The sequence below is a fragment of the Coloeus monedula genome (genome assembly GCF_965178545.1).
Source record: "Coloeus monedula genome assembly, chromosome: 7".
Lineage (NCBI taxonomy): Eukaryota > Metazoa > Chordata > Aves > Passeriformes > Corvidae > Coloeus > Coloeus monedula.
The window spans coordinates 1,490,131-1,510,742 of NC_138787.1; the positions used below are offsets into that span (position 1 = coordinate 1,490,131).

The 20,612-nt window shown below is 46.0% G+C and overlaps 1 protein-coding gene across 5 annotated transcripts in view; it reads left to right on the plus strand.

The window, feature by feature from the left end:
* The first annotated feature begins 10,923 nt into the window (after nucleotides 1–10,923).
* The window catches only part of AGAP1 (ArfGAP with GTPase domain, ankyrin repeat and PH domain 1), a 306,992-nt gene continuing 297,303 nt past the window's right edge, over nucleotides 10,924–20,612 (plus strand). For all 5 annotated transcript variants that reach the window (XM_082285201.1, XM_082285204.1, XM_082285202.1 and 2 more), the window contains exon 1: nucleotides 10,924–11,366. In XM_082285201.1, coding sequence (XP_082141327.1) covers nucleotides 11,204–11,366 — 163 coding nt within the window. In that variant the 5' untranslated portion in view covers nucleotides 10,924–11,203. The remainder of the gene's footprint in view (nucleotides 11,367–20,612) is intronic.

Below are 20,612 nucleotides of genomic sequence, written 5' to 3' on the forward strand. Positions count from 1 at the left end.
CACCTTGTACCTCTCTGGCACCTTCTTTTATGTTAAACTTCTTGCAGAGCACACTTTGCCCATTGCTGGGATGATTTTTTTGTAGCAATGCCCTGTTTCTGTCACTGTTACCCAGGTACTTTGGGGCAGCTCAGGGAAACTTGGAGCACTTTTAGCAGGTTCAGCACAGTTCAGCAACAAGACAGATGCACTTCTGTCTGATAGACATCTCAAATTGGGCTCTGCTTACAGTTTGGAACACTTTACAGTGTTTGCCCTTTTTACACAGAAAGAACCCTGGTGTCGCCCAGCTGTCCAGCAAAAGAAGGCAACTCCTCTCCCAACAGCAAATGCTTGCCCAGTGCTCTGTGCCAGTGGCCACAACAGGCCAGACTCCTTTCCCAGTGCATTCGTGTGCCAGGTGATCCATGAGGTGTGCAGTGTAGGAGCACAACCATCGGAACGCTGCAAGTTAATGTGCCGTGGTTTGTCCTTGCCCCAAACTGACCAATTTATGGCATAGCTTTCACATCTGTTTTGCTCTGAACAGTTCCCAGAAATATCTGAAATCCCTTTGAAAGGTTTCTATGCACATTGTTTAGAGGAACCAACAACTTTACTACATGTTAGTTTCAGTTACCGCAATAAGGGAAGCTCCAAGTCACTCTAGGAATACTCACTCTTTCCATAGTAAAAGAATGGACTGTTTCAGAGGGAAATTTTTCTGGGAAGTGACTCTTCACTTCCCTGTATTTCTTTGCAATGCTGTAATGCTGTTTTGGTTATGGAGTTACTTCACTCACTCAGTCTGTCCAGGTTGTTTCCCCATTTTCACTCAGAGGCTCACTTCCTCTTGGCATTGTTTTCACAAGATTCAAGATGCAGAGTTACCGCATGATGCTTTCTGTTTCAGAAGAACCTAAAAAAGAATAGGCTGCCATGAGAACTGTAACATCCAAGGGACCCCCAGCCACAATCCTAGAGAAAAGATTGGGTTCTTCCCTCTGCTTGGAACAGCCAGTTTACTCCCAGAATGCAGAACTCAACGCAACTGTAACCTTCTGAGGCCACTGATCCTGATACGTGCACCCAGCCCAGGTAGAACTTTGACCCCTGTCCCCCAAAGATGGGGTCTGGGGCCATGAAATCAATTCCTTCCATCCATGTAAGTTATTCAGAATGGCATCAGATAGCCAAGTTTACAGGCAGGATTGGTACATCCTTGGAGTACGTTCTTAACTGAACTCACAAGTTTATTTAGACGTGAGAGCCATGAAGGAAAGTTCTTGATATGTGCAATTTAGCTTGGCATTGATAACCAGCATCCTGAAGCCCTTTTGCTTAAGATTTTTACCTCTGTTAACTCCAACTGACCATGGCCTGCACCCACAGGATTTATACCATTCCTAAAAACCAGTAATATTTATATCCTCTAGAGTATGAGACTTCTAACAAAAGTATTAGCTTCCAATTAAATGTTTCCCTTAAAGAACTAAGCATAAAGATGAAACTAGCTCTTGAGACTTGTGCCAAGTATTTCATGTTAGATAACTATTCGCCATCCAGGTTTCATGTTCTGCAAGGCAACAGCAATTCCAGGTCTGTTTGGCATGCATAGCTCCAGCAGATGTGCACATGTGCTTGTCAGCTGTACAAGGAATGATATTTCTTTCCTGTTTTCCAGGCTGAGACACAGAACCACTGCTGCAATAGTTTATCTCAGCTTTCAGAGCACTCTACCCGAGGCTGCAGGTATCCCTCCCCCCAAATTCTTCAGGGAATATTTAAAAGTCTGCTACACCTTTTTTAAATCAAGTAGTGAAGAGATAAAACACAAATAAACATTTATAGTTCTCAAGACAGTATACCTGCAGTGCTGCTACCGGAGACCACAGCAGAATTTTTTTCAGTGGCTTTTATTAAATTTTACGATGGTTGATTTGACTTGAAACATTTCTGGTGCAACCAAGACTCTGCAGCTTTGTCTGGAGCAGTGAGGAGACTGCAGTGGTAGCTCTAAACACTTCCCACACAGGTCATCAAAATTCAGCTGAGGGCCCAAGGATAGTGAGGCAGTCGAACTTGTGACAGCTCAGGTGATTGAACAGGAGCAAGTAGGAATCCATGCCATACTTTCATCTTCCTTCATCCAGCCTACTCTTGGGAAAACTAGAGCCAAACTCCCCTGTTTTTTGACCCTTGAGACCTGGGTCAGTAGCAGGCTATTGCATTCTGTATTGAACTGAGGCCAAAGGGCAGGGACATGCCTCCATCCCAGTTCCCTGCCTGCAAAATGCAGCTCCATCATGCCTGTACTTTCCTGAAGTCGGTTGAGTTCAAGGAGACCTAAGTCTACATTTTATCTTGCATTTCAAAGTAGTGACACAAGTTGAAGCTGTAGACAAAGCTGAGGCTAAGCTTTGAGGCGTTTCAGCTTCGCAGGCTTTGAAAGCAGAGCATTCTGCACTGCAGATCCGAGGTGCTTCCGCTGCCTCAGGAACGCTTTCAGGGACACTGGAGCTGTCCTAAAAGTAAGAACTTCGCTTTCTTTGAAGAGTGTTGCAACTCAGTCTTTTGACTTTAAATGAAGTGTTGTGCTTAAAATACCCAAGGCCTCTTTTGAAAGCTACTGAACCACACTTGACCTCTCTTTTCAACACTGTCCACCTTCAGATGTGGGCCAAGGGACCAGCTTGTCCCGCTCCAGGTGTCAGGAAAGCTATAACAAATAACTCAAGGGCAGCAGAAGGGATGTAAGCAGCCTCTACAAAGCGGAGGAAATGTTTTTCCATCAGACAAAATACATCTGAGCCCATACATCTCAGTCCTGGCACCGGTCTGCTGCTGATTATTTTGGGGGGAAAAAAAATCTGTATTAATCTTTGGTAACAGAAGGCTTGAAAATCTCATCCTCCAGCTTGCTTCAATATTGCACATGAGCTAATGAGCCTCAAGAATGCTGCTGAGGGGCTAGAACTGGATGTAAAAGAAATTATGTGATGAGTATTGAAGAGGGGGATATAAATTATGCAGGGAAGGATTCACTGTAACTTCCAGTCACTTCCAGCCATGTGAAGAAGAGCTCTTCACACAGGATTCCTGGCCTTTGCTGGAAATAATGTGGACTGAATTGGTCTGCAGTGATATCAGATGTATACCTCAGGCTGAGCACCTTGAGTAGGAGCAAGTACTCTCCCCAGACTGCAGCATTTCAGAAGACTCTTCCCCACTGACCAGGGCAGGTAGCCAGCAGCTCCCAGGCTGAGCTCTGTACCAGCTCGTGGCCTTAGCTCCACATTTCTCAGTGAGCTGGAAGCAAGTGCAGCTGACACAGTTCAGGTCCAGGAAATCCCAAAGGAATCATCACAGGAACTGCAATGCCAAAACAAGGTTCCTCTGCAATTCACACAGTCAGTAGCTAAGCACATGAATATTTGCTCAAACCTCTTTTTTTTAAATAAAGCAGTGACATCAATAGGTTTTACAGCAGTCTCCTGCTCTCTCTGCTGAAGATGTCTGATTTAGATACTCTTAATTCCACCAAAAGTTGTCTCTTTGTCAGGCAGTTAGTGCTAAAAACTCTCCCTGTCTCTAATAATTGCTGAACACTCTCCAGGAGCCTCATGGTGTTCAAATTATTATTGGGCATCAAGTTTCAATTCATTATACTTGTTCTCAAATTCTTTTCTTTTTTTTTTTTTTTGCAAGTGGATGGAAAGTTACACCGCAATGAAATATCACACCCAGCTTAATAAAAACAACCCCAAGCTTCATTTTGTAGTGTGATAACGGGTCTGCAATGGGTACACAGGAAAGAGATTTTCCAGTTCAGTCTGTACTTAGAAGCAGGCAATTGATGAGCAGGGTCCCATGGTGCTCTGGTGCTGTGGAATATAAGTCTGGGCACCATAAGAAGATTGTTCAAAGCTTAGAATCCCAGAGAACATGTTTTTTTATGTTAATGTTATGATACATAGCTGGTGAAGGGCTTTTGAACTGCAATTAATTACTGCAGAGGGAATAGCCTGGCTTTAGCAGCTGGGAACATTTCCAGACTTCACCATTAAGCCCAGTTTATGAACAGAACTAGGTCAGACAAACCTGGTCAAACCATAAGCAAAATGGGATGGTGGAAGTGTGCCAGGAGCCCTTCCTTGTCTCCAGACAAAGAGCCCATGGGGTTTTATGACATTTTTATGAGGAAGCTGCAGCTACAGGAAGGGGGCATACAAGGTGATGCATACAAGCAGTGAGTAGGAGAGCCTTTCCAGGGAATTCTTGCCGGGATCTGCACACAGCCCGCACTGCAGACAGCCCCGTCTCTGCCATGCTCCTTGAGCTGTGTGAGTGTGAGTTGTTATCAGCGAGCTGTTAAGCAGCTCAAAGGACTGACACGGACACAGAGTAAATCCCCCCAGTTTCTATGGTGACCGTGTCCTAGATGCCAGCCCTTTGGAGACCCCCTTCTGACACAGCACTGCTCAGGAATACAGCCCACAGGGGCAAGGGGCTGGCTGGGCTGCACGTCAGCCTTGGGGGGAATTCCTTACATGGGAAAGCTGAAAGGCTGGAGTTACTACACCAGGTAAATCTCACTGATTTTGAAGTTAGAAGCTGCAAAGAAAGGCAAATTCAGGTGATGCTGGTGTCAAATACACACTCAAATAAACACATTCAGTAGAAAACTCAGACCTGTGTGTAACAAGCAGCAGGGCTGTACTCCAGGTGTTGCCGCAGGGAGTCCATAACCATCCTGAGAGGCACTGAAGTGAACAATTCTACACAGCCACCATATCTTCCCACAGAATCTGGTGTTGGTGACAGCACTCTTCTTCTTGGGCAGGCTACCTGTTGCACAGCTGTAGCAGAGTGCTTGTTATTCTCTTCCCATGCTCAGCAGGAGCAGGGCAGAGCCCATCCCCTGTGCTGGCCCTGCTGAGGCCCTTCGAGGGCTGTGTCCAGCCCTGGGCACTCACAACCAGAGGGACATTGAGGGGCTGGAGTGTGGCCAAGGAAGGGGCTGGAGCCCCAGGAGCGGCTGAGGGAGCTGGGAAGGGGCTGAGCCTGGAGCAAAGGAGGCTCAGGGGGGACCTTGTGGCTCTGCACAAGTCCCTGACAGGAGGGGGCAGCCGGGGGGGAAATCGGGCTCTGCTGCCAGGGAACAGGGACAGGAGGAGAGGGAACGGCCTCAGGCTGGGTCAGGGGAGGCTCAGGGTGGCTACCAGGGGGAATTTCTTCATGGAAAGGGTGGTCAGGCATTGGAAGAAGCTGCCCAGGGAGGGTTTGGAGTGCCCATCACTGGAGGTGGCACTCAGTGCTCTGGGCTGGGTGACAGTCAAAGGTTGGACTCCATGATCTTGGAGGTCTTTTCCAGCCTCAATGATTCTGTGATTCTAAGAAGCTACAGTCTACTGCTGGCTGTTTTTGTAATGTCTGCACTCATATGCACAAGTGTCAAGGGCAAAAAAATAGGATTTCTCCTCTGCAATGTAGGGAAGTACCATGACCAGCCCCGACTACCATCCTCAGCTTTGTTTTCATGCTCTTTTGCATCCCTGCACTGATCAGTAACAGCTCACACTCCTCTTAACACCAAAGAAGATGTTTTGTTTTCTTACCAGACAAATGATTTCAAGTTGCTATTTGAACTGTGCGATCTGTCACCACAAATCTGCCAGTTGCACAATGTCTTGCTCCTAAAATAAGTCACGTGGGACATTCACCAGCAAGACCTTGTTGTTTTGACTTCATTGTATCAATTTCTTATCCTGTTTCTTCATTCCTTATCGCTGAATGCCACAGCATTATGCACAGAACATGTCATTAAACGTTAAGGTAATTGTTCTAAAAGATGAGTTCGAACTAATCTAGAGTCACCTCTCCCATGGTTTTCCTGCATTAAATCAATAGCCTGTGCCTGAAAGTTCCAAGGTATCAACTGAGCCCACGGTATTCCATAACATTTCAAGCCCTGTCAGCATGCCACAGCTGAAGTGAGACCTAAGCTTAACATGGAATTATGTGGTGAATCAAATATTGATTCTCCGTCAAGAAAGTGACAACAGCAACAAGCTTAGAGACACTTTCAGTGTAATCATATTTAGCCATGATAAGAGCTCAATAAAGTGCTGAGCATCTTGGAGCTGGCATATGAAGCTGTCACTGGATTTGCTCTGCTATAAAATTCAGGATGTGAGCTGAACCCTGACTCGGGGGTACCAACTGAACAATTTTTTTATGCTGTGTATGATTTGAGTCTTTGCTGCAATGAAGCTGTCTAAGCTTTGGGTAGCTCAGGTAGAACTTAGGACCTAAAACCTGCTTTGTGTGAAGAAGCCATTTCTTTTCACTGAAAACTCTTTAAAGGTAGAGCAGAGACAATCATCAGCCTTATCAAAGCCACAGCACAGCTCCAGATCTGAACGACGACTTCGGTTTTACGAAGATAGCAGTTCTGCAAATCTGTAAATGTTGTAAATGGTTTTACAGTGAAACTTAGATCAACAAGGAGCCAAAACTTGGGCAGTTTAAAAGATGGCTCATTTAAACATTTCAGAAAGTTTCAGGTTAGTGGAAATCCAAGTCCCTGGGGCTAGAGTTGAGAAGTGACTCTCGGATTCCTTTCCCCATATGGTGAACACACAGAGTTATTGCTGCCTCACTGTTCTGCAGCTCCATGCTGGTACGCAGCTCACTTCTGATCAGAAGACCCTTTAAGCAGGATAATTTGACCTTGCAGCAGAGATTTAATCTGTGCTCCCACCTCCAGAAAAGCAGGTTGCTTTTGCCATCCCACCTTTTTTCAGGCAGGTTGGGGACAGAACAGCATTTTCCCAGTTATGACAGGAGCACTGGGGAATGAGCTGCAGCTCCGACAGCCGCTTGTTGTTGCTACTCCATAATTAGTATTGTTTGAACTAGTTGGCATTTCTCCTGGAACAGATTTCACACTCGCTGAATGAGGTTAATTCATTAGTTACATTTCTTTCAAAGCCTCTTGAGCAATCTAATCACTCTGTAATAGTAACTGACTGACCCAAATATTTACCCAGTAAAATAACAGAATTTCATCCCAATTTGAAGCTTAACCTATTTAAGGTTTTATATTCACTGAAAAGTACGGGGAAGATAATTCAGGAAAACTTGATGTTTCCATATCTGCTTCTCATATGGGTTTGATTTCAGTCTTTATAGCAATATCAATATTAGTAGGGACAAAGAGGCATCTCTAACACTCCATCTCCTGTGTTTTTCCAGACACTCCCTGCCTATTAAACAGAACATTGCTCACACCAACAGTAATCCCAGGAACAGCCAGGCTTTAAGATTGTGAACAGACACAGAAACAGTCCCAGTTAAGAGAAATGTTGCTGACAAGCATCAGCTAGGATTTCTCTTATAACTTCTCCTGGATGATGCAGGAGTCCTCATGTTCTCAGTTTTCTTAGCTAATCCCTTTCCTGTTAGGTCTACAAATGAGTCTGTGTCAAGCTGTCTGTGATGTTTAATTGATGTTAAATTCAGGCACAGGTCAGGATAGGATGCTTGAATACTTTTAAAACTTTTTTTCCCCCTCCAATCAACACTTCAGCTACTGGATTAGTAACTATAAGCTAGTGCTGCCTAATTCCCATTTCAGCAGCCAGGAAAGCTCCTCCACATCCCAACAAAGCATTAGGGGAAGGTACAGTCAGCATTTAAATGAAATTCCACGAGAGTTCTCCATTTCCGAGATCTCTGCTTAAACATCACCTTATAATGGCTCGTGAACTCTGCCTGCAACATCTCCGTGGAGCTTTGGTACAGTCATATTTCCACTAAGGTGGACACGTCCAGGCTCAGTTCCAAAAGCAAAATGCCATTGTCCCTATGCCTTGGGTTCAAGTGCATCAGTTGTGACTCCTCAAAATTCGTTCCTACATTTTCTGCAGAGATTGGTGGACAGACTGGGAGCAGCACAAAGTGGATAAGCCCTGTCATGTGACGGGAGATAGAACTGTTGGAGATGTTGATTCAGTGCTGCTTTCCAGTTATTGATACGTCCAGGAACAAGGCACCAAAAGCAGAAGGAAACCATCCAGACTGGCTTTCTGTAGGCAGGGGAATGAGTGGATTTGCCAGATGGGGAGGAGGAGGAGGAAGCCAGCACAGATGGAACTTTGTTAGAGACCTAAGCACGGAACCAGCTGCGTGGGAGAGCGGTGGGAAGCTTCACCCCTGGCAAGCTTTCACCCTCAAAAAGGAAAACCAGTTCCAGAAGGCTAACCCACACTGGGACCACTCTGCCTGCTTTACTTACAGCCCATCAGCCCCTCCATACTTGTAAAATTGTCTGGGACTCATGGCCTCCCCAGATGAGCATGTTCATCTTGCCTTTGACAAAACCAGACCCAAAAAAGCTGCGAAGTGCCCGAGTTACCCCTGCTCCCAGACCAAAGAAAAACAAACCTAAATTCCTTACTGCTCACAGCAGCGGTGCCCGAGTCATTCCCTGACAGTTCATATTAAAGGTTTGGTGGAATGCTTCAGGTGCCAGACCCTCCAGAACAGAGCTGGAGAGCAAGGAGAGGTATCCAGTATCTCTCTGTGCACTAGCAACATTTCAGGCTAATCTCAGCTGCAAGCACAAGCAAAATACCAGTTATTGTTAAGGACTTCTTACAAGTGAAATCTACATAAGCTGCAACAGTAGCTTATATTTTGCTGTGATTTTACAAAGCTTACAGGAAAGGTATTATGTAGTAAAAAAATCAGGGCAGCAAAAGCTTCACAGGAAGACTATAGATGAAAATATTACGAAAAGGCTTTATATTAACACAGGGTTTTAATGCTTCAGCTATTTGTGTGCAGTAGTCGCATTCATTTACAGCTGAGACTACTCTGGGAGTTGTTTTCCATGAATTTTAGGGCTGGAAGAACACAAAGCATATGGCAGCAGTGGAAACAATCAGCCCCACATACAGCAGAGGCTGTTGCCTGACTCTTGGCTCTGCTGCTTGTTTTGGCATTTTCTGAAAGACAAGAAATGTGAGGTAGTGCCTCTGCTCCAGATCAGGACACAGGGAGGAAAAGGGGAGAATTACAGCTTGCATCCCGATTTCTACATACATGTAGCTTATTCAAACACTTTAAGGTAAATGAAAGCAAAAATCCTCTTATGTTTCACAAATTTTTATCAGCATCATTAATACCCTGAGTGGCAATCGCTAGTGGAAACAGGGACTATATTCTTCCTGCCTTTCTTTAGCCACTCAAGACTTTCCTACTAGGATTAGAAAATAAAAACAAGAAAGCTGACAAAAATGATACCAATATCTGTTGAGAAGGAAGAGGGGAGAAGACACAGGTATCTATGACCGTATGCCCCTGAACTGTTCAAATGAGCAGAAGACAACTCTTGCAGAAGACAGCAACCAATCCAAAAACTCAATCTCATACCACAGCTTGATTTGTCACCTCTATAGTTCTTTTTTTTGGGGTTGGGGGTATGAACCATCACATCAAGAGTGGTTTGGGTTGGAAGGGAGCTTAAAGCTCATCCCATTCCACCTCCTGCCACGGGCAGGGACACCTCCCACTGTCCCAGGCTGCTCCAAGCCCCAGTGTCCAGCCTGGCCTTGGGCACTGCCAGGGATCCAGGGGCAGCCCCAGCTGCTCTGGGCACCCTGTGCCAGGGCCTGCCCACCCTCCCAGGGAACAATTCCTGCCCAATATCCTATCTAAATCTACCCTTTTTCAGCTTAACACCATTTCCCCTTGTCCTATCCCAATGCCCAAATGTGTTAAGTTTTTGAAAACCTTTACCTCTTCTGTCCTTCCCATCATTCCAAGTAGCCAACACTCAAGAAAAAGATGACCCCAAATGATATTTTCAAAACACAAAAATGCAGTTGCAGGTAAGATCAAATAAACAACTGCACAGGGAAAGGAGCATGGCTGCTTCTCAGCCCTGCCAGGCCAGAGCTCTATACCCAAATAAAGACATTTGGGGGGGGGGAATTATCGAAATTACTCTCTTCCTCGCCATGGTATATGTCAGTAGAATGAATGGATACGGTTTTCCTGAGGATACCCTATACCAAGTTGTCCTTATGCTGTTTCCTGTATCAAAGTTTGCTCCACAGTTTCACAGCTTTGGAGCTTAAATCCATAGAATATCGATCCTAAAAATGGATTAATCGAGGTCAATGCCTGACAGTGCACAGCTGGCTTGCAAATGGTATCGCTAATAACCCTTGTTTATGCAGTGACAACAGTGCTTCATTACTCCCTGAAATAAATGTTTCTGACAAGTCAGAGAATTATAGGATGGTTTGAGTTGGAAGGAACCTTAAGGATCAGCCAATTCCACCCTCTGCCATGGGCAGGGACACCTTCCACTGGACCAGGGCGCTCCAAGCGACACTTCCAGGGATGGGGCTGCCATTCCACGCGTGAACGGCGCACTTTGGGCACAGACCTCCTACTTTCATCACTTTCAGGGCTCCAGCGGCTGCGAGGACCGGATTTACGGTGAGGGGCTCCATCCTTCCCTGCGGGGGGAGCGCTTTAGGGTGCTCGTGGGGGCGGGCCCCGCGTCCCCGGCGCAGGGCAGGGGAGAGGGGCGGCTCCGGGGCGGCTCCGGTGTCCCTGAGGGGACGCGGAGCGGCCCGACCCCGACTCTCCCTCAGCGCCTCCCTCCAGGACTACATTTCCCAGCGTGCCCGGGGGGCAGCGCGGGGCCTGCGCGGTGACCTCACCCGGGGGGCGTGGCCTGCGCCAGCGTGAAGCGGGGCGAGCGGAGAAGGACGCGGGGCGAGCGCGCGGGAGGGCGCGAGGCCGCGGCGGGGCCCGACCATTGGCTGCCGCGGGGGCGCGCGCGTGCGGGGGGGCCCGGCCATTGGCTGGGGGGCGTGCGCGCGCTGAGGGGGGGGGACGGGACGGGACGGGACGGCAGGAGCGGGACCGGGAGCCGTGAGCGGCTGAGGAGGCGGCGGGACCGGGAGCGGGACCGCGACCAGGAGCGGGTCCTTCCTCCCGCCCTCCATGGGGCCGGGGGCGGCCCTGCCCCGCCCCGCCGCCGCCGTTGTGAAGTGACAGCGCGCTGCGAGGCCAAGGCGCTGTTGCCGGCCCGGCACGGGGCGGGGGGGTGTCCGGTGAGTGAGGCGGCGGCGGCGGCCCGGGCTCGCCCCCGCCGCCGCCCGGGGGTCTCAGCGTGAAGGGGTCGGAGCGGAGCGGCTGCGCCATGAACTACCAGCAGCAGCTGGCGAACTCGGCAGCCATCCGGGCCGAGATCCAGCGCTTCGAGTCGGTGCACCCCAACATCTACTCCATCTACGAGCTGCTGGAGCGGGTGGAAGAGCCCGTGCTGCAGAACCAGATCCGCGAGCATGTCATCGCCATCGAAGGTGAGACGGCGGCCCCGGCACGGCGGGGAGAGGGAGCGAGCGGCGGGGGGGTGCCCCAAAACCTCCTCCAGCCCATGGCCCTGCGCCCCTCAAAACCTCCTCCAGCCTGTGGCCCCCTCCAAAGCCTCCCCACCCCATTGCCTTGCGACCCCCAAACCTCCTCCAGCCCACGGCTGTGCTCCCCCGCACCTATGTCCGCCAGCCCTGTTCCCCGTCTCAAGCCTCCCCCAGCCCATGGCTCTGTTTATTTTCCCCCCTCCCAAACCTCCCCCAGCCCATGGCTCTGTTTTTCTCCCCCCACCTCAACCTCCCCCAGCCCATGGCTCTGTTTTTCTCCCCCCACCTCAACCTCCCCTAGCCCATGGCTCTGTTTATGCCCCCCCAACCTCCCCCAGCCCATAGCTCTGTTTATTTTCCCCCCTCCCAAACCTCCCCCAGCCCATGACTCTGTTTCCTACCCCTCCCTCCCTGGTCCCCTGCTTTCCCCACCGCCACCCCGTCAGTAGCCCTGTCCCCGCCGCCCCCCCCCCCTCTTCATGGCCCTACTCGCCCTCATCTCCCCCAGCCCACGGTCCTGCTCCCCCCCGGCCCCTTCCCTCCGTCTCCCCCAGCCCCTTGCACTGCACCCCTTGTGCCCGCCAGCCCATGGCCCGCGGGTCCTCGGGCGCAGCCGTCTCCTCGCTCCGGGCTGCTTGCCCTTCCTCCACCCCTCGTGGCAGGCGTTTTCAGGGAGCGGGGAGTGTTTCGGCTTGGTCCCCATCGTTTCCTCTGTTGGGATTTGTGGGGTTTAGAAGTGGTTTTGCTACTCGTCCGCTGCTGCTGCTGTGCGGGAGAGCAGCGGGCTCCTTCGGACTGGGGTACGGTGGGGAGGATGATGCTCGTTTTTGCCTGCAGAAGGGTTCGGGAAAATGAAATTTTCTTCGATGCTCCCTGCAGTATGTGATGGAGACGATGTGGGTTGTGGTTTAGCGATGTGAAGTGGGTAAACAAGACGTGCAGCTGGGTTATGGAGCGGTATCGGTCTGTGCAGTAGTGTAAAAACAGGTCGGGAGGCAAGATGGAGATAACAGCCCTCTAAGCTTAGATTTATGTGTATCTATCCCCGCAGGAGCACTTCAGAGTCTTGAACTGCTTAGGATGCACAAAATAAGGAAAGAAATCATCAGCGTAGGGAAGTCTGCAGATATTTTTTCTTAACTGTTGGTGGAGTTAAAAAGAGCAAACAGTATTGGCTTAGAATATGTTATTTGGTGGAGAAATTTATTACTTATTTTGCATGATAACTTGCTAAGCTTCACGTTGTGTGCTTTTCCAGCTGGAGTATCCTGTTGCTGTTTTGGAAGGGATTTAGGGTAGTAGAGTGTGATGTACAGCAGCTGAAATAGAGCTGCCTAAAACCATCTTGTGTTGGTGGCCTAGCTGGTCTTCAAATGATATGTAGTCAAAAAGTCCCAATGGAAAAACTGCTATTGAGATTGTTGCCTGAAAGATTTATTTGTGTGCCTCTTGAGCAGTGAAGCTTGAATAGACAGACAGCATAGATCATGGTTCTTGCTGTTAACATTTTGGGGTTAGTGTGGCGAGTCAGGGAGGCTGGCAGTGCCTGTCACTTATTACAGAGCAATCCCTAACTAAGTATCTACATCTAACCAAGTGTGTGGTAGAGATTTGTGCATGTTCTCTGTTTTACTAGTCACTACTGAAATGATGGTGTGGGGCTGTCCCCTCCTGAGAGTCCTTAGCATTTTCTTGCCCCTTCTGAGGAGTTAAAAATTTATTAATATATCTGGTGGGAAGACTACGGCACAAGCTTGGTACCTTTCTCCGTGCTGCTGGTGTTTGGATTTCTGCAGGATAGATGATGCCTTCAGCAGAACATTTTTTCAAGTGGTAATTAATACATGTTTACGTGGTATAAATATGCTTCTTGAATAAGATGCTTGGGCTATAGTGATGTGCCAAGCAAGTGGGAGGAGGATGTGAAGCACTGTATGTAGTTACCTCCTTAGCATGTGACTTGTGTTAGTCTTTTCCTGTATTAATGATTTCTGTTACTTAACTGTGGCTCAGCTCATTTGTCAATCACAAAGACTTGAAAACCAAAATAGCAGCCTAAAAATCATGTTTCAAGAGCTGAGAGGATGAGTAAAACCTTCACAGATAATTTGCTGTCTAACTTCTATTGGACATGAGAGCAGTAGCTCTGATTGACGGGAACAATTTATCTAGAAAAGGAGTGTATTTTATGTCTTCTGAGGGCTCTTCAGCCAGCTCTTAAATATTTAAAAATTGAATAGTGAAAGAGCTAGAGGTAAAACAACAACTCCTCACTCCCTTAGATTACAACTCCATCAGGCTGTATTTTTGGTAAATCTCCTTTAGCTAACTCTTTCTCACTGATAGCAGCTTTTAAATCTGTGTGGTAATGCCATGTGTTGCATTTAGGAAAAACAGACATTTGGGTTGTGGCGGTTGCCTTCCAATTTTGCTGCAAATAGTTTAGTGTTGTACTGATACTCCCCAAATCGCAAAATCTTTAAACCTCAGGTTTAAAGAATGTGAACCTTGAGGTTCACTGACAGGAATCATGGTGTGGTTGGCGTGTGGCTGCTGTGAGAAGATGTGAAGTAACTTTCTGCTGAAGGAGTTCTTCTAGTGCAAGGAGAACTGTACCCCATAAAGAGAAGAGTATAGACTTGTTAGTTCAGGCTACTTTAAACTGAAACTCCAACCAAGGTGTGCTCCTTGAACAGCTCGTTTAATACTCTCCTGCTCAAGAGAGGCTTGACAGCTCTGGAGAAGAACATGCTTGGAATCTTAAGCAATTTGGGACTTCCAGTGAAGTAGAGATGCTGTTACTGATTCCCAGAATTTTCTTTTCTACATTGAGTGGCACTGTCTTTCCAGCACCCTCTTTCTTTTTGCATTTGGAGTTCTACTATAGGAGTGTCTAGACACACTTGCTGGACCAAAGACTGTTGAAATAATCTGAAATGAAAACTCCCCTTTCAACAGCAGTTGTTTGCATTCAAGTACAAGAGTTCTGTCTAATATGAAGAGAGCAACTGCTAAACTGGGTCCTAAATTCACTTGTCCATACTTCTTGCACAGAGATTTCTTGCCTTGTATTATTCTGAGTTACATGTGATACTGGATAAAACAGTTCTGGGTGATAGTACTTCATTCGTTTCTCCTAAGTGGATAAAGGTGCTAAAAAAGAAGTGGGCTACTTCCAGGTTCTTGCATGTCTCAGAGTTGCAAAGTCAATAGTTTAAAAGCATACACTTGTGTTCTGTATCTTTTGTAGGAAATTCATGCTAAGTAGCCAGTCAGTTTTAGATGCTGTTACTTAGACTGTTATATTAGCTTAATAACAGTGTAATTAATATTATTAGTCTATTACACAGACTTTACTGTAGTAAAATCTGTCTTCCCGTCTTCTGTAGTTCACAGCATCACTGCTCGATCAACATTAAACATTTCTTGTATCAGGTGTGTTGTGTGCTTATAAGTGGGGAGAGGAAACTGTCAATTGCCTTCAGTGGTCTTTAAGTTGCTGAAAATATCTTGAGGTTTCACGGTGTGATGATCTGCAAGGGTAGGTAATAGCTGAATGTGTCAGTTCCAGACTGAGACTAGCACTATATGGTTATAAACTTGAGCATGATGGAAAACCAAGGAAAGATGGTGAAAAACTTAATTTTTAATCCTTCATGGAAAGACTTTAAAACACTTTGGCCAAGATGGTGTAGACATTATTAGTAGTCTGTAAAAAAACTCACTAATATACTTAGTACTAACATGCTGATGCAGCAGGTGTTGAGCATCTGAACTATTTTTTGCTTATTCATTTAAGGGGAAATTGTTGTTTTAATTGGTAAGAATGCCATACCAGACATTACGTAGTTATGAATTGCTGTGTTCCAGAGCACTTTGTGATTTTTTTCTAGTTTCCCTGTTAAAAATAAATTTTAAAAAGGCATGTTGTAGATGCTAGTTTGAATTCTGAAATTATGATGATTAAGTGATTATCAATAAATAAGTCTTAGGGAAAATATGAGATTGTATATTTGGAAATAACTTGCTCAGAGTGGTGCAAAGATGCGCTGGGAAGTGTGTGGGTGGGAGAAAATGGGAGAAGGTACAAACCTTGCTTTATTTTTTTTCTTCTGGTCACTTTTGAAAGTACTGTTCCTTGTGAATAAAGTAATTTAGGGTGGAGCTAGAACTCTTGAAGTTCCTGTGCCCTAGCTCTCCAACTTTGCAACCCCTTGAATGCTGGTATTGAGTATGTGGAGAACAATGTTACAGTAGTTTTACTCACTTCTGCAGTTGAGGCAGCAATACTATCTTAACACTTCTGTTGCTACTGAAGTCTGAAACAAATTACTTGAAAAATGCATGTGCTGCAGAAGTATTGTTTTCTCTAGGGAAATACAAGACTACAGCTGTTCAAGGCCATCTTAGACAGGGCTTGGAGCAACCTGGTCTAGTGGAAGTTGTCCCTGCCTCTGGCAGGGGCTGGAATGGGGTGGGCTTTAAGGTCCCTTCTGACCCAGACCATTCTGGGATTCTCTTGACTTTGGGTACTTGTCATGTTATTTCAATACATCAAAAGAATGATGGCATAGTTCAGATATTTGGGCATCACTGACCAAAAGTGAAACCCTCCCCAGGGATCACATGAGACAGTTGCATCTTGAAACCATGATAGCAATTGGTCTCTTGAAGCTTTTGTTATGGTTATGCCTGTTGCAACTGTGGCTCAAACTATGTAATTTGACATGATCAAACTGATTCTCCAAACAGCCATCTTGTTTCAGATTTCTGGGTGAGCACAATAGAGCATGGGAATGTGCTATTTTTGTTGGTTTGCTGTGGGATTAAATTGGGGTGATTCAGGCGTAGGGAATCTGAGCACATACCTGGTGAGTAAGTGTATCCAGGTAGGCTCTGAGCTTGCAGATACACAGTAAGCGTTGGCTTGGGTGAGGATCGTTTCCTGTAGCAGGCAGGGCAACGTGTTTGGGACACGTCTCTTAAAGCCCTTTTCTGCTGATTGTGCACATGCAACTTTGTGCCCTGAGCTGTTAACCTGGCTCAAAGGTAACATTCAGAGGGTGCTTTGCACTGAGGGTGCTGAGGCCCTGGCACAGGGTGCCCAGAGCAGCTGGGGCTGCCCCTGGATCCCTGGCAGTGTCCCAGGCCAGGTTGGAGGGGGCTTGGAGCAACCTGGGACAGTGGGAGGTGTCCCTGCCCATGGCAGAAGGTGGGACTAGATGAGCTTTAAGGTCCCTTCCAACCCAAATCATTCTGTGATCCAGGCTTGCTGTTTGTAGACCTCCAACGTGAACAGATTGGTGAAATGCAGTGCGTGTTCTGCTGTTGGTGTGGCTCATGTGCAAATGGAAACATATTTCTTTTTAATGTGGAAGATGGCAGACTCCAGTATATGGGTAAACAGGAAGATTCAAATGCTTGGTATTAACTGTGTTTGCACGGTAAACTGAAAACTAGGTTTGATAGTTGTGCCTGAAGTTCCTGGAATGTCTTATTCTGGCTTTAAATTATATGCTTCATTGCTGTTCTCTGCAAAAGCTGCATGATTAAGTATCAGAGGCTTTTGAGCAAGCGCAGAAGAGTTACAGATCAAGAGGAAAGCCTTAAACCGTTGACTTGTGAGGATAACTTCTTTGCCCGGGGCACAAAAGGAGACCTGCTGTGGATCAGCTGATGTTGATGGAACAAACGTGTTGTGAGGCTTTAGGGTTTTCAGGGAGCGTGCCGGCCTTCCCCTACCGTTTGCTTTGGGGGATTAGTTGAAAGCAGCAGGCAATAATGCTGATACAAGAGTTCATGCTGCTGTGTATACATACCACTGTTTTTATTTCTATTTAAATTGGCAAATGAGTCTTACTCCCTAAGAGGGGGCAGTGCCACAGATAGGACATTGGATTTGCTTTTGCTCAGCTCAGGCACTTGGGAAAAGGAAACACTTTGGAAGCTGGGTTGTTGTTTGCTTTTTGCATTGTACTGAGCAGTAACAAAATGGCAATTGTGGTTTCCGAAAGGTGACATCAGTGCTCAAGCTAAGTGTCTTCACAAGACTTACTTTCCCACTAGGAGAAGTGCTTATTTTCCAGCACTTGAAGTAGCCGTGGTCTTAGTCTTAACTTTGCCACTTGAAGGAATAGGTTTGTATCTTTGATCACGCTGTGAAAACTGAGGTGGAAATATGAGGTATGTCATTAATTGCTAATATTTAAGGAATAGGCTTATAACTGTCAGGCTACAGTATGTTTGTAAGTGAAATTAAAAAATCCAGCACTGTTTTTGGCTAATGAAGGAGGCTTGGAGTAATGCCAGGCATTTGAACAGCTTCTCCCCAGACTTCAGGAATACTCTGTTCTCTACTGCGTCACCACTGGGATTGGTTTTGTCCTTACCAATAAGCAAGGTGAATGGTAGTGTTGGTATATTTGGCAAATCTTTGAAGAAAAGGAAATGGAAGCTCCAAAAAAAAAAATCTCAGAACTCAGTTGTATCTCAGCTGTGTGACCTTTTGCTGACAGTGCATTTCAAACATCCCTTTCTGCAATTGTTAGTTTTTATGTGAAGGGTTTTCTGTGTGACCTTCATACAGCAGTTGTGGAACAAATCCAAAATGATTGCTTAGTAATCTACAGCGGATAAAGTTTTCTGTTCTGAGAAACCAAGTATTGTATTCAATAGTTTTGATAATCCTAATGTCTGTGGGAGAAAGGGATTTGTCTTCTGTTTTATTAGTTTTTGTCCTTGACTGCCTTCAAGCAGTTTGTACTTTGTGTCACCTGTACTGAGAGAGAGCTGTGGCTCAGCTTCTCTTTTGTGTGCTTACCTGTCCTCACACCATGAAATAGAGCAAGGACAGTGCCAGATGTGGACAAGTTGAGATGCTGCTGATTTTTGAGGTAAAGACTTTTTTGATTTTTGTACCAATGGAGACTGAAAAGGAGGGTGATTTTAACATAGGATTTCCCTGTAAGGAAAGACTTTTCAACTACTTAGCAGTTTTTGATCTGAAGTTGCTTGCAGTTAATTTGTTCTTCTGTTGTAATTGTGCTAAGGTTTATAAATGCAGCATAAATCTTGTTACCCGTGTTAGAAATAAGGTAACATCTCAGATGTGTTTTGGCTACCAGGAATCTACAATTTCTTAGAAAGTTTGTTTTAAATTTTGATTCCAAGGTGGAAACAGAGAGGTTGTCAGGTTTCCTTGGTGGTGGTGAGTCCATTGTGGGCAGCTGGCAATTCCAAAGCCCTCTGGAAGTCTTTAATATATTTTTTTTTAAGTGGATGAAAGCAGATGTGTTACTGATTAGTATGTGCACATTCAGCCTCATTAATGCAATTTCAGGATTCTGACTAATGTATTTGGAGCCTGCATAGTGGTACAGATGAAAGGGTGTTAAGATAGTGGTACATTTCTAACCCAGAGAATGACTTGTTCTTTCACTTTTCTTTCTTACTACTTAAATAAGCTTCAGTTAACCACTTCAGGAAGCCAGTACTAAAACCACAGGGTTGATCTGTGTGAAAGATGTAATTTCAGTGTCTCCTTTGTAGCTTTACTAGTTTACATAGCTGGGTAATGAATGTAAACCTAATGATGAGACAGTTACTTTGTTTGGTAATTTTCCCTTTTATAGTGAAGAAAGATACAGGCAAGCAAAGGCACTCTGAGGAACACAGGAATTGAATCTATAGCTTTAGCTTTACTGCTTTGTATTTGTGTTTGTCTGTGAGAAGCTTAAATTTTTCAATTTTTTTTCATTATTTTTAAAGGGATTGAGGAACTGTTTATAGCCTAGACCAAATCAGCGCTCAACGCGACTTAACTCAAAACCTTGACTTGAACTTGGTAGTGCTTACATTTTCTTTTAAACTAAAACTGCCGTTGTTGTTCCTTTTAGTAAATTTTCTATTAATTCTACCACTGTCTCTATAATTTGCAACTGCCTTTTTCAGTACCATAACCAGAAGGAGGACTGACGCAGCAAGTCAGTCGCTGTTGCAGGATTTTGTAGCATCAGTACTCGGTTATACAGATACAGTAGGTTTGAATGTAAGAGATCCATTATCTTTGTTTGAGCTTCTCATGCTCAGGAGAGCAGCCAGGAAGCCTGTCTTTTAGGTATCACAGCAACTGTGCTCTCCAGAGGAAATATGCTAAAAGCATGGCACTGGGATGCCCAGACAGCAATCAGTTAAATGGATCCCATTTAACCTGGCAAACGCTGGTGTGTCTGAGTTAACGCCTTGTGTGCCAGGAGCTTTTTGCATCACTTGGGCATCACAACTCAGATGCCTGGCATGTGAATTTGGAGAAGGCCAGTGTGTGCACAAATGAGGAATTTTGTGCCTGGTTAGAATAATCCTGGACTTGAAAGTTTTAGTGTATGTGTTAAAGACATGTTACTTCTTCTATTTTTATTTTTTTTTTCTAAATTTCCCCCCAGTATCTGTGGAACCCTTTGTTATAGCATCTCTAACAGCATGAAGCTGTGTCAGGGATGTTTAGGTTGGATATTAGGAAAAGGTTCTTCCCCCAGAGGGTGCTGGGGCACTGCCCAGGCTCCCCAGGGAATGGGCACAGTCCCAAGGGTGCCACAGCCCAAGAAGAGTTTGGACAACGCTCTCAGGGATGCGCAGGGTGGGACTGGGGGGGTGTCTATGCAGGGCCAGGGGTTGGACTTGATGATCCTTGTGGACCAGGATCCTTCCAGCTCAGGAGATTTAGTGGTTTAGGAGGGTGACCTTGCTGTGCAAGATCAGACAGTGTTTTGATAGCTGCTGGTTTTTTGTCGAGCAGTAAATTTCCTCAAAGATACACCAGCCAAACTCAGGAAAACCCTCTGTAACTAGGGAAGCGGGGAAGGAGATTGAAATGTCCAAGCCTGTGAATGGATTGTTAAACATGAAGTTGAAATGCATGTCCAGGTCTAGGAAACAATCTTAAGAAGGCTTGCCCAGAAACTTAGGGAGGGTAGTTTTAGAGTTATGTAAATGCATTATAGAAAGGATCTAGGAGTGTTCTCAAAGCATAAAAACAATTGTGGCTTTGCAGTTTAAATCTGCTGCTTTGAGCTTGGTTAGCAGGTGCAAATTGATGGAATGGTCCTTTTTCCGCCTGCGTTTTACACTGCTACGGCCAGAATTACTCATTCAGTGAAATTCCTTGAGGTGGCTTGGAGCTTGCTAGTAATT